Below are 14957 nucleotides of genomic sequence, written 5' to 3'. Positions count from 1 at the left end.
GTGTTTTTTAGTTGTGGAAATTCAGCTGTCCTTCTGTGACAGGACCAGTGACTCTGATCACATTTGCACTCAGGAACTAGCAGTTTACTAGTGTTTTCTGTAAGCTCCATGAACACAAGTAATACATATCTTCACCTTTGGATCCTCAACATCTAGGGCACAGCTGATGAATAACAGGTACTTAAAAGTTAATTGTTGAAAGAAGCAATGATGAATAAATGAATAATTTATTTTAACATCTCTCTACTGCATTTCCCCTATCCTCTTTATCTTCCAGCTGCCAACACAATGTGTATCTCCAAAATGGTTATGGCAAATGTAACCACAATGAGCGGATTCTTCCTCATGGGGTTCTCCAACAACCGTGAGCTGCAAATCTTACGTGCATTGCTTTTCTTGCTGATGTACCTATTAGCCTTAGCAGGTAACCTCATAATTATCACCATCACAACCCTGGACCAACATCTCCAATCCCCAGCGTATTACTTCTGGAAACACCTTTCCCTCCTGGACCTCTCTTTCATTTCTGTCACAGTCCCCCAGTCCATTGACAATTAACTTATGGGCAATGTCTATAGTGCCACAGTCAGTGCATACTTCAGGTTTTCTTCTTCACATCTTTGGCCTGGGCTGAGGTGGCCATTCTCACAGTGATGTCTTATGACCACTCTACAGCCATTTGCCTCCCATTGCACTGCGAGGTCATCATGGATCCCAGAGCCTGTAAGTGGGCTGTGATAGATGCATGGCTGAGTGGAGCCATCTCTGGAATCTTGTACACGGCTGCCACATTCTCCATCACATTCTGTAGGGCCAAAATACTCCACCAGTTCTTCTGTGATATCCCCCAGTTGCTGAAGCTCTCCTGTTCCAATGATTACCTTGGAGTGATTGGAGTGGCTGCTTTCATGACTGTGCCGGCATTAATCTGCTTCATCTCCGTTGTTCTCTCCTACATGCACATCTTTTCCACAGTTCCAAGTATACCCTCTGCTGAGGGCCGATCCAAGGCCTTCTCTACCTGCCTGCCCCACCTCTTTGTTAGGTCATTTTTTCTCTCCGCGGGCATTTTTGAGTTTCTAAAACCGACTTCAGATTCTCCAACTGCTTTTCACATTATGATATCTATCTTTTATGCAGTAGTGCCCCCAACACTGAACCCTATTGTACGCAGCTTAAGGAATGAGGCCATGAAGGGAGCTTTAAGAAAGTTACTGTTGGGTGGTGAATTCACCAGGAAAAAGACACTTTTGTCCTGTTTTTGGTGACTGTTCAATATTATACACAAGAAAATTTTTTTAATAATCGGAATTCCTTCCATATGTAATGTTGAGGAAAAGCAGTACAGTTTTCTCTGCACGTTTATCGTGTAAAGTAGCCATTGTCATTACGAACACTCTTTGTCTGATTTCTTCACGTGTTTAGTCATTGAAACAATTTATTTATTCTTTCATATTAAGAAAAAATAACAATTTATACTTCTACTTCCTTTTCCCTCCCAATACATATAGAAACACAGACACATACACAGACACACTGATGAACATAGCACACTTAGTACCTGACATATAGTAAATGCTAAATAAAATGGGGTTATCCTCACCCTCCAGCACTGTTGGTGGGAATGTAAATTGGTGCAGCCACTATGAAGAACAGTATGGAGGTTCCTTAAAAAACTAAAAATAGAGGTACCACTCCAGCGATCCCACTCTGGGGCATATATCTAGACAAAACTATAATTCAAAAAGTTACATGCACCCCAGTGTTCATTAAAGCACTATTTACAATAGCCAAGACATGGAAACAACCTAAATGTCCATCAACAGATGAATGAGTAAAGAAGATGTGGTACTTATATACAATGGAATATTACTCAACCATAAAAAAGAATGAAATAATGCCATTTGCAGCAACATGTATGGACCTAGAGATTGTCATACTAAGTGAAGTAAGCCAGACAAAGACAAATATAAGACATTACTTATATGTGGAATCTTAAAAAAAATGATACAAATGAACCTATTTACAAAACAGAAGTAGATACACAGACATTGAAAACAAACTTATGGTTACCAAAGGGAAAGGGGTAAGGGGGGAGGGAAAAACTAGGAGTTTGGAATTAACATATACACACTACTATATATAAAGTAGATAGCCAACAAGGACCTACTGTATAGCACAGGGAACTATACTCAATATTCTGTAATAATCTATAAAGGAAAAGAATCTATATATATATATAAAAGAATATATATATATGTATAACTGAATCACTTTGTTGTATACCTGAAGCTAACACAACATTGTAAATCAACTATACTTCAATAAAAAAATAAAATGAAAAAGAAGGGGGAAAAAAGCTGAGTTATATATGAGAGATTTCTTTAAGTATAACTTTTCTAAGCACTTATTATATTAAAAAAATAATAATAAATTTTTTAAAAAGTAATTTATGTTTCCATTCAAAAATGAACATTCCAGAGTGCATACAGAGGCAGAAGGGACAAGTCATCAGAGGTGATGGTAGTCCTACATTTGTCTTAATCACACAGCACATCATAAGTACTTAGTAAATAGTGATCAATTTCAGTGGGTTGGTTGATCAGTTATTTGACGGCGACATGGCCTTTGGATTACAGCTGTCAACCCAGAATGCAAAACAACAACTACTGCATGAACAACACTGAGAAATTCAGAGCATTGTACCATCTAGAGCAGTGATGCTCAAAGAGGGTGATTTTGTCTGTAGGGACATTTGGCAATGCCTGGAGATATCTTTAGTTGTCACGACTGTTTGGGAGGATGCTCCTGACATCTAGTGGGTAGAAGCCAGGGATGTGGCTAAACATCTTACAATGTACAAAGCCCCCCACACAAAGAAATATCCAGCCCCAAACGTCAACAGGGCTGCTGTTGAGAAATACGGATCTAGATGCACTATGCCTTAAGGAAGTCACTACAAGACAAGCTAAATATGTTGGTACAAATTTATTCTTCAAGTAAGTATATTCCAGCAAAATATGGAAGTAAGAATAAGTTGTGGATTGACAGGATGATGTTGATCATTCAACATCATACGTACAGTAATGGAAAAGAGGTCATGGGAAAGACTACCTGCTGCATTTATGAAGAGTCTTTATATGACAGCTGTGTCCATTCATGCTGCCTCCTGCAATCAGGCTTCCACCTCTATTATCTCACCAAAACTTTTCTGCTTAAGGTCGGTAATCACTTCCTTGTATTTAGCAACAGTGTCACGGTTCAATCTCATTTCTTAGCAATAATTGTATTTGGTGATACCAATATGAGAGAATTTGTAGAAGATGGCTGAGAATATGAAAAATGTCATTAACTGTTGCTGTCTAATAGCTTACATTTCTTCTATAAAACAGAGGTGAGGGCGCTGCTAAGAATGAAGAGAGTATAAGTAAGTTAATGAAGGAATGGTGAATATTTGAAACAATTTCCAAAGGAAGTAGGAAACAGTGGGAACAAAGGGCAAATAATTAAAAAGTAAGAGTGAATTCATTATTTTATAAAGATACCAGACTACATTATTGTGGAATTTCTCCAGATTTTCTGGGCAATATGAGTGGAAGAGACTGTCTGCTGCTTTGGGGTATTTGGTGGAAATATGGAAGGAGGACATGTATGCTGGAGAGCTGGAAGTCACAGGAAAAAGAACAGAAGTTTTCTACTGTAACTCTTACAGGCATGGGTTATGGATCTATAAGAACGTAAGAGTGGTCTGAAACTGAAGGTATTTTTGAAGCCAAAGAAATGAAAAAGAAGTAGTGTAAAAGGCTACATATTATTTGATTCCACTTTTACAATTATTTATATGATTACTTTCTGGAACTGCTGAAACTATGGGGACAGAAAGAGATCTGTGGTCACAGAGGCTGTCTGGGGGAGATTACTAGAAAGGGGCATGGGACAATTTTAGGGCATGAGGGGACTGTTCTACGGCTTGATTATGGCTATGGTTACATGACTATATGTTTGTTAAAAACCACAAAATATATAGTCAAATGGTGATTGTTACTGTATGTAAATTATACATTAATAAAAATTTTGGAACAAGAAAAGTAGTGGGAGAAAGAAGCGGTAGAATTTTATGAGCTAACTCCAAGATCAAGCATGAAACCATGAAAGGAGAATATATAGTTGGGAAGAAGTATAGGTTGTTAACATGATGAGATCCTCAAATCCTTTAGTCATCTTTGAAATGTCTTTCTAGGACTCTCCTATGTTTTTGTGACATCTTTTCATAACAACTATTGCACTTATCATGTTGTATTCTAATTACCTGGTATCTGTCTGTTTTCCTCTTTATGTGATGAATTATTTGAGGGTAGAGAATTAAGACTTGACCTCATACACATTTGTATTTTCTGATGTTCAGCAGATACCACATCCCTTACACTAAGTTGGTGGTCAACAGTCATTTTGAATAAAAAATGAATGAGGCCAAAGAGGTCTGAGATTTACAAGGAGGTTGCACCATCTACTTGGATATTGATTGTGCCAGCATCATGACCAGTGTGAAGCTGGATTATCTGTTGATACAAAGATACCCTGATGATGGCCAAATTTGGTGCTAGGAAGAAAACACTGATACAAGTGCCCAATACTCACTGAGGAGATTAAATGGATGAAGGAAACAAGAAGATGTAGAGAATTTTGCTGTAAAAAGATGTAGGCTTCAAAAGACAAGATATTTTTATGTGATAAGGAAGAAGTAACAAACTAGAAGAAAAATAAGAGAATGCATACCTTGACACACCCCGCACTGCCAAACTGTGAAGGAAGGAGCAACTCTGAATGATAAGGGAAACAATATTTGGGAGAAAAACCGTGCATTAATGTGCAGAAAAGTCATCATAAAAAAGTAATGATATTAGAGAACTTTGTCATAATATTGTTAGAGTTCTAGGGAATTGTATTAATGAGGAAATATTCAAAGGGAAGCATCTCAATTCAGAATAAGAATAATAGTGTGGGATAGGAAAGGTGGGATAACTGAAGGTGAAAAAAATATTATGTTGCCTGCTTTTATCTTTCTTCGTATAGAACTTCTGCAAATGAAGATACTTGTTCATCACCCAGATCTATACATTTTGGTCCTAGAGAAGACAGAAGGATGCTTTTTCAAAGATGCACTAATCTTTTGGGTTGAATGTATGAAAATAACAACTATTTACCCATGAAGTGAAGGGACGGGCAGGATATGACAAATTTCAGAATCATTTTCGTAAGTAAGAGGAACATATAATTTCACTTTGGTTTACATAATAGACTTTTGGAAAGCAGTGTATTAATTATTTATATGCCAAGTCATGGTTGCCATGCACTGCAGTAATATTATTTATTTAAAACAACTTTTTGGTAAATCATTTAATTAAATGAAAAAGGGGAACATTTTGTATTAGGTGCTTCCTGAAGATAAGAGAGAAAATGGAATCATTTTTCCTTAAGATAGATTTGATGTAATCATAAAAATAACTTTCACATGAGAAGTACTATAGAATGAAAACTGGAAGGATCAAATTAAACTTAGGTCACTAGAACTTGCATTGCATATTAATATAATTATTTCAAAATGAGGGTTAATCTGAGGTTTTCTGGAAGAGACAACCTTTGGACAGGCAAGAGAGAAACATTATGGTTGCATGAACTAGTGTTTTGAAAGTCTTCTCTCAAATTTCACTTAATCATATTTTCAAAATAAAATTGCAATATCTTACTCTATCATGTTGTTTGAAAATGCAGAGGATACATACGTCCAGAATCATGCTCACTATATTCATGATCTCCTGTTTTTACCTGATACGTATTTTCATCTGATATGAACTTGCAGTTGGTCTTGGGTGAAGCTGGAGTGGGACAATCGTGGGAATGGTTCTGAGTTGCAACCCTAAAGAAAAAAGTAGTTTTTTCTTTAAGGAAAAAATTAGATTCCTATTCAACCCTAAAGCAGAACTTAACTCTTGGTCGTATCATTTTTGTGTAGGTATATAAAAATTTATTCAAATATATTAATAAAAATCAGTAAGATTTTTACTGCTTTGTTTAGACTAATATTAAATTTGTTTATATCTTGACGTGCACACCAGGAGACTAGTGGGGACAGACAATGGTCAGTTAGATATTAAGAATTTGATTTATGATTTTTAAATTAAACCAGATTAAAATTAAGAAAGCAGATAATTCCCATTTGAATGAAATGATGTCGTATTAACACAATTTTAAAACATGCTGTCTGCCATTTTGAAAGGGATAAAAGTATATGTCCTATGCCAATTAATAACATGAGAATGCCCTTGCATAATGTACTTCTGCCATGAAATCATTTATTTAATTATGGATGTAGTTTAGTATCATTGAATAGATGATACTTTCACATATTTTAGAAAATAAAGTATATGAAAGATGTATGATGGAATATATTCTTCTTATCCCTGTACCACATCCATCTATCTCCTCCAAATAAAGTTATTAATTTCTTTTTTAAATTTCTTTTATTGAGGTAAATTGATTTACAACATAGTGTTAATTTCTAATGTACAGCAAAGTGATTCAGTTATACATATATATACATCCTTAGTTATTAATTTCTTAATACACAACAAAACAGAGAACTTGAGGGAAGGGAATAGTGGTGGTTAATTTAACTATTTCAAATGTAATCATAGAAGAAGTTCTAGAGCAAGGCAGCTTAAGGATGAGTTTGGAATAAAATGATGCAGCTATAGAGGTAGGAGATAATTTCTATTATCACTGTCCTGTTTTTATCTAAATTTATTCTTCCTTAGCTCAGAATCTCACTTCTTGTAGATCCTTAATTGTGATAATACATGTGTCATGAGCTGGAATAATCTAAAGAAATACTCCAAATACACAATTTTATTAAATGTATCTATATGTATATATATTTGTAATCTGTATATGGCATTATATATATATAATGCATATAGCTTTCAAAGCTAGATCAAAAGAATTTATAGATACTCTAGTAACAAATATCAGACATAAACTTGTAATCCCAACAGTAAATTGTATTGAAATATGAAAAATCTATACTATGACTCACAAATAGCAGTAAACTGTAGAAAAGCATGAGATTTCATTATAAAATTGAAAAAAAATATTCAAAATGCTGCAGTAGAAATATCAAGTGGCAAAAAGCTTCTATGTTACAAAATGAGACACATTCTTCATAGTTATATTACCTAAATTACTATTCAACTTGGTTGAATTAGAACTTTGGCTATGGAAAGCCATTATAACAATGATCCAAGATATCAGAATAACTAATTGAATAGAATGAATGAATAAGTGAATGAATGGTTGAATGAATATATACAGAGTTGATATTAACAAGGGTCTAGTTCTCATTCATTCACATTTAGTGGCTCTTGGAGAAAATAAAACACCCTCGAGTTTTCCTAAAGTGTCTTCCTTTTTCAATAGTGATGACCCTTTACTTTACAGTTGAGTGGTGTTTTGTGTGTAGTTACCAATCTCTTTTTCCTTGGGGAGGGCTTAAACTTTAAAGAAAGTTTATCTCAATGTTCTTTGTTAAGCAGCCTGCCCCCAGAGGCCTCTTCCAGGAGTTAAGTTGTGAAATTTTTAAAACCTTGGCAAAATTGAGATAGAAGCAATATTAGATAGAAGCACCAGCGATTGCCTAACAATGCTGGGGCCTCTGGAGACAACCTTGAAAGTGTTTAGTATGTACGCCCTGATAAATCATCTTGCTCTTCAGGGAAAATAGTTTTGAGGCATTTAAACAATTATGTACTTAATCACTTTGTGCAAACATTCATAACATTTTAGTAATACAATTATCTGGAAGTTTTCTAATGAGCCCCCTAGTGGCCTTAGTAGAACAAGACCTTGCTTGACAACAGCCAATTTCCAAGGAGACAAGTTTTAATTGCTTGGAAACTGCAAAATGATGGCTCTAAGCAGCTGCTGCTTGATCTTTGTGAAATGACTGGATTGTTTTTTGGTACAAGGTTTAGTACAGATTAGTGATTGCCATAATCTGGAGTCTCAGTGAGAAAATAAACACTGTAGGGGCCTCCAAAGTTATTCTAGTTACCTACTCTGTATATTAGAAGAAGGAATTCAAACTCCAAAATTTCAAATTCTTTTTTGTTTTGTGATTAAATGATCTAATGAAATATTTCAAATAGACTGATTCAATCCCTCATTCTTTTTAACTATTCCATGAAAACTATAAACCATGCTGCTCATTCTCAGTGTACTATATACATCAGTTAAGAACACAGCTTTTAGATTCAGATTGCTTGAGTTTAAACAATGGCCCACCATTGTTATTAGATATGTGACCTTAGGAAAGCTAATTAGCAATTTTGTGGCTCAGTGGTTTATCTGTAAAATAAGATAGTAATAGTGCCTCTCTCATGTGACTGTTGTGAATATCAAATAGGTTAATATATACTAATCACATTAAATAGTGTCACACACAATAAGCATGCAAGAGATGTTAGCTCTCATTAATCTGCCACCCAAATAACAATGTGTTGTTTTCTACAGTTGTTTATTTCAAAAATTACTTTTGCATTTTTGAAAGTTATGTTCATTTAACAGAAATTAAGGAATAACAGTCTTAACTAAGATTGCACTGGTATTTAACAGTAATGTCCAACTTCAAACTCAAGTCTACTGATTGTAATCTGGTGGTGCTTCCACCACCTCACAGCTATTTCTGTGCCCACTGACAATTGCTGTTACAGTCATTCCCTTCCAATACTGACAGAGTTGAAAACAGTATGGTAAAATCTGGAAGAAATAAGCCCTGACTATTCTGTTTCACTGAATGTCAGTCAAATTTCAAAATACCTGTTCTAGTTCCCTGGATGATGGCATAAACACACTCACTCAATCTCTTATATGAAATGTAGCTGTAAAACCTGAACAGAAAGCAAGGAGAAGCTATTTGAGCATCCTGAAAAATAAATATTTGCAGGTGGATTGGGGAAGAATACTAGAATTCAAATTGCCACCAAATTGACAGTGTTTACCATTATCCCTCTGCAATACCCCAGCCTGAGCTTAACACAATCAGAAGCAGAAGTAAAACAGTTAACACCATATCACAGTCACAGAGAGCTCTAGGAGAAGCCCTCCGAGATTCTCTGGCTCAAGGAGCATGAAAATGAATTTCTAATGCTCAGAATGAGGAATACCAAAATCTGCATTCGTCTAGATGCTCTAGAGAATTTCCAGAACCAATATAACAGGAAAGAGCCAATTCTGACTCCATATTGGATCTGTTTCTTTGTTAACCTTTGCTTTTCGTTGCTTTTTTATTATAATCACTGTCTATAGCTGTAAGCATACAGAATGGCCTGCCAGAGGGAACCCTGCCCCTCTGCGGAAATGTTACTAAATTGCCTTTGTTCAGCTCACAGGGAGACAATCTGACCCTGCCCACCTGTGAATGGCTGCAGAAAAGAAGAAATTAACATACCCCCTCCCCAATGCTGGCCAAGCCAGGCAAAACTAATGGCCCTTTTACTTTATTTCCTGGCCTCCTCCCCCTCTTTGTTCTATAAAAGAAACTGGCATCCAGACCCCATAAGATGGTTTTTTGGGTACACTAGCCCGCCATCTTCTCAGTCTGCCTATTCCTTGCCTCAGCACCCCGTCTCCCTATTTATTGGCCTGTCGTGTGTTGAGCAGAGCGAGCTTGGACTCGCTAACACCAATAGGTTGTGTATCTGTAGAGAGGTTTATTTACGAAATTGGTTCATGTGATTATGGAGGCTGGTAAATCCAAAATCTGCAGGTGCGCTGGCAGGCTGGGGATCCAGGGAGAGCTGATGCTGCAGTTCAACTCTTAAGGCGGTCTGGCTGGAGACCCACATGAAAGCTGATGTTACAGATCAACTCCTGTTATTTTTTCTCTTCTCTCTGTTTTTTCATGCCCAGCCCATTCCATGAAAGCAGTGACAGTGGCAGCAGTGGGAGTAGAACCCACAAGAGTCAAACCTCTCATGTAAGGGAACCTGACTTTCCATTCTGTACAGCTGCAGTTTCATGAGAGTGGAACCAACACCACTGATTTTTTTTTTTCTCTGTCTTTCCACCTCCTTCTTCTCCACAGACTGAGTGCAACTGAGAAAGTGCATGGCAGAGCACTAGCTAGAGCTCTAGGTTCTAGATAGAGGACCATAGAACTAGATATTACCAGGGAGATAAGAGAGAGATAGCAAGTCTCACGTGTGTGGATCTGATACTAAATAGCATAGCAAAAACTTCAAGAATTGAACTTCCAGGTTCCAAACTGATTACTGAATGGGATAATCAGTGAGACAGATCTGAAAAACACTGCAAAAGCTTTGAAAATTGAACTAACATTGCAACTGTAGTCCACAAGACGTAGAGACTTAAACTCAGGTTAACTGCCTGCTAAAACAAAGACACTGACACTTTCCATAGGATTTAAACAAGACCTAGAGTCTCATGTGCAATATTCAAAGGAATTATGATACAATCCGAAAATATTCAGCATATAAAGAATAATAAAAGTTTTCAACTTATATAAGAAAAGATACCCAACTGAGAAAACACAGATGTTAGATTATCTGATAAAAGCAGAAATAAAAATGTTTGAACAAGCACTTGAAAACACTCATAAAATATGTGGAATAATAGAAAGTCTTAGCAAAGAAATAGAATATTTTAATTTTCAGCTACTCAATTGAAAGTATATTAGTTTGGGACCAATAAAATTTGTCTCTTTTTTTCACCTGATGGCTGCATAACTCTATCAGATGTTTATTTTGCTGCAACTCAGTGTTTTCATCTGGAAGGTGGGAATGATAGCATTACTTATCGCAGAGGATTTATGTAAAGAGTAGATTAGATTCTGGGTAGAAAGTGCTCAGAGATTTTGAGCGCTCTTCTCTACACAGCACTTACAATAATTTGTCCACACAGACACTGAACCCTACATTAGCCAAATGGCTCTTGAATTTTCCAGAATGATGACCAGCACCAGGGGGTCTCTAAATTATTGGGATGAGTCTCTTTAAAAGTTTAGTAAAATACAGGAAAATTAACCCCCAAATCAGGGAGTCTAATTTAGTATGCTTATTACAGAAATTTATCATAACAAAAATAAATAAACATACCCATTAATAAGGGTGGATATATAAAAAGTTTGCTGTATTCATATGAAGACTTGTATATAATTCAAACATCATGTTTCAGGAGAATATTTATTGCCATGAGAAATTATCAAAATATGGTACCTAAGGAAAAAACAGATTATAACATATACTTTCTGATCCCCATTTTGGATATTTTGTGCATGGAAGATTGATTAGAAGAACATATGCCAAACCATTAGTAGAGGTTTTCTCAGATGGAGACATTAAGGATTTTTAATGTTTTTATTTTATTTTCTATATTTTTTAAATATTCTGAAACAAATATTTTAATTTTAATCAGAAAAAAATAGAAGACAAAAATGTTGGAAAACCCTATCTAAAGGTGAACATTGGCATGTTCTCCACCATATCTTTTAAAATAACTCTAAAACACTCTACAATATGAAACAAATTTTTCCTTGAATGTTGGTTTGTCTAGCAATTTAGGAACTGGAGAGGTCACTGATAAAGAATGAACTGGGAATTTAAATTCAAACTATCCATAGTTATCAGTATAGTTGAGATATTAGATCGTGTTAAGCTTATGACACTACTCTCCATTCCTCTTCGGCACCAATAACTTAGTAAGAAAGTTAGGAGGTATCTTGAAAATATTGATAAGTGAACTGTTACTGAAGTGAAGTGACAGAGGGTTGTTGGGCTGGGCACCAGGACTTGTTCTTCTTAGTCTTCATGATTGAGCAGAAAGATATCAGGAAAGCCTGGAAATCTCAGAGTTAAGAGCAAGAAGACAGATTTTTTGATACTTTTTTTCTTAATCATCCCATCCCTACAAAATTTTAATACCTCAGATATACAATATATGTGTTTATGGACTGTGGCCTTTGGAGGGACATTGTAATATCTAAGATTTTTTGTAGCCCAAAAGCCAATTTTCACCCTCTTAGGAGCAATATCATCCCAGTTGAGGTTACATGATGTGGATTAACATGTTATATCTCTCTATTTATTTGTGCTTTTCAAATTTCTCTCAGCAATGTTTTGTAGTTTTCAGTGTAGAGAGCTTTCACATTTTTTGGTGAAATTTATTCCAAATATTTTATGGTTTTTTTCACTGCAGAGGGCCCGGGGTTCAATCCCTGGTTGGAGAAATAAAATCCCACAAGCTGTGCATCTCAGGCAAAGAAAAGAAAAGAATATTGAAAATCAATACCCTAAAGTTTCATCTCAAGAGGCTGAATGAATGAATGAATGAATGAATAAAATCAGCAACTCAAACCTAAAGAAAGTAGAAGAAAGGAAATAATGAAAATAATAACATGAATCATTAAAATAGAAAACGGAAGTGCAACAAAGAAAAGTCAATAAAGTCAAAACTTAGTTATTTGAAAAGATTGGTGAAAGTGATAAACTCCAGTAAGACTATTAAAGAGAGAGAGAAAGAACTCAAATTATCATTTTAAAACGTAATATCACTATAGACATTCTCAATGTCAAAAATTATAGATCATTATGAACCACTTTATGCCAGTAAATTTAATAATGTAAATGAAATTTACAAATTACTTCAAACCAAAAGTAAATTACTAAAACTGACAGTAAAAGAAAGAAAATTTGAATAGTTTGATATATACATAAGAAACTGGAGCTGCTATTTAAGATCTTCCCCAAAAGAAAACACCAAACCCAGATTTCACAGGTGAATTCTACCAAATAGTTAAGGAGGAAATAATAGCAACTTATACATATTCTCCTAAAGAAAGAAAAAGGGAATACTTCTCAACTTCTTTTATTAGGCTAGCATAACCTTGATACCAACACTTGAAAAAGGACTTAACAGAAAGGAAAATTGCAGACTAATCTGTTTCATGAATATAGATGCAAAATTCCTTTCTTACTACCTCCTATGTGATTCTATTTGTGCAAATCACCATCATCACTCATTTGGATTATTGGAATAATCTTATTTCCACTCTTATCCATCCCACTATTCTCAAGTCAGCATCCAGGATTACTCTGTTAAATATAAGCCTAATGTTCCAAGCTTCCACTTCCACTCCACCCTTGATTACTCAGCCACGCTGATCTCTATTGTTGCTGCTAAAACACACTAATTACATCCTCTTCTCAAGGTCTGTGCACCAGCTCTCCACTTGTATGAAGCATTCTTACACTTGATAAATCCACACATCTAATTCCCACAGCTCTTTCGGGTCTTTGTCCAAAAGCTACCTCCTCAGTGTGGATTTCTCTTATTGCCCTATGTTAAGTTACAACAACAACTAAAAAAGCGTATCCTTTCTTGCTATGTTGTTATCAGTGGCACTTATCTTAATCTGGTGTATTAAATTTTATTAAACATGCTGTCTTTTAAATTTATTTTATTTTATTTATTTCTATTTTATTTAAATACAGTCTCAAAAAAAAAAAAAAAAAAGCTCCCACAAAACTATTGTCTATTTTATTCACTACTGCAACCCAGCACCTAAAACAGTGTCTGGAACATTTTTTGTGCACTCTCTATATTTACTGAATTAACTAATGGATTGTGATTACCTGTTCAATGTTTGTCAGCTATGAAAGCTACCCTCAAGAGGTCAGATTTGTCTTCTTTCAAACATCTAACCTACAATCTATCCACACTATTTCCTTGAATGTGATGCTAAACTCACAAAATACTCCTCCACTTTATCAGAGGACATGGCAACATAGAAAGTAAGCAATGAATATTTGTGATCAAGAAAACAGTTTTTAGCCATATAGGGCCAGTGGCATCTTGGGCATTAATGTCTTGGGATTTTTCTCTCCAGAGACTTATTCTCTCCATATTTCTCTTCGATAAGTATCAATTTATACCCTTCTTTGGTGTGCTCGTGAGACAACTAGATTAACTTTTTAATAATAAATATGGGGCAGAGCCTTTTGTTGGTCATAAGAAAAAGGAAGTGATGAGAATATAAAAGAGAAGAGACAGCTCTTATCCTTGAAAAGCCTAACACCTAGTAAATGCAAAAAAATATCACTTAGAGCAATATATTTAATAAAAACTAAAAATGATGAATTATAAACTGAGTTCTACAGATAAAGAAAAGGGAAGGATTTGGGAAAATGATGATCAAACAGGAAAGAATGAACAGTGAGAATAAATTTGTTTAATTTACATTTAAGGATTAAGTGTTTTATAGAGATTCTTGGCAGAAGTAAGTAAAACATCCTTTATGTATGGTATCTGTTGAAATGCTGCAAAGAATCTGAAGTTATTATTTGTGCCATTATGATAAATAGGCTTTCTGAACATAGGTAGAGAAACTATATATTTCCTATATTCCTTTACTCCTTTTTTTTCTTTCTTTCATTTTTATTTTATTTTATTTATTTATTTATTTTTGGTCATGCTGCATGGCTTGCAGAATCTTAGTTCCCTAACCAGGGATCAAACCCCAGTGAAAGTGCCAAGTCCTAACAACTGGACCACCAGGGAATTCCTATTTCCTGTTTTCTATGTCAATTCAGTTAGCCTTTCTTTCCTCTGTCTTTCTTTCTCTCTCTTTCTCAGATAACTATAGGACTCTTATGCTTTTAGGTTCTTTCTCCTGTCCTTCATTTATTTTGCTCTCTTCTTTCTTTTATTTTTCTCTCCCCTCACCCTTTTTTCTATCTTGTTCATTTTACCTTTTACTCCTCCTATTTGTCTTCTTCTTAATCTCACTATTTTTTAAATATGAAAATGGCATAGAATTAAAAACCATGTGCTTGTCTTTCTTCATAAATGTATGTTGTGTTCCTCGTTCTAAATTTGAATAGAATGTG

General features: G+C 35.1%; 1 protein-coding gene across 1 annotated transcript; it reads left to right on the top strand.

Annotated features, from left to right (window-relative positions):
- The first annotated feature begins 303 nt into the window (after positions 1-303).
- On the top strand, positions 304-1302 carry OR14J1 (olfactory receptor family 14 subfamily J member 1). Its single transcript, XM_068559212.1, is given in 3 exon segments — positions 304-574; positions 577-1235; positions 1237-1302. Coding segments are annotated over 3 exon segments (996 nt in total).
- Positions 1303-14957: the final 13655 nt, after the last annotated feature.

This window comes from Eschrichtius robustus, chromosome 12, assembly GCF_028021215.1.
Source record: "Eschrichtius robustus isolate mEscRob2 chromosome 12, mEscRob2.pri, whole genome shotgun sequence".
Classification (NCBI taxonomy): domain Eukaryota; kingdom Metazoa; phylum Chordata; class Mammalia; order Artiodactyla; family Eschrichtiidae; genus Eschrichtius; species Eschrichtius robustus.
Note: the sequence above shows the minus strand (reverse complement) of the source record. Positions and strands in the feature narration are given on the sequence as shown.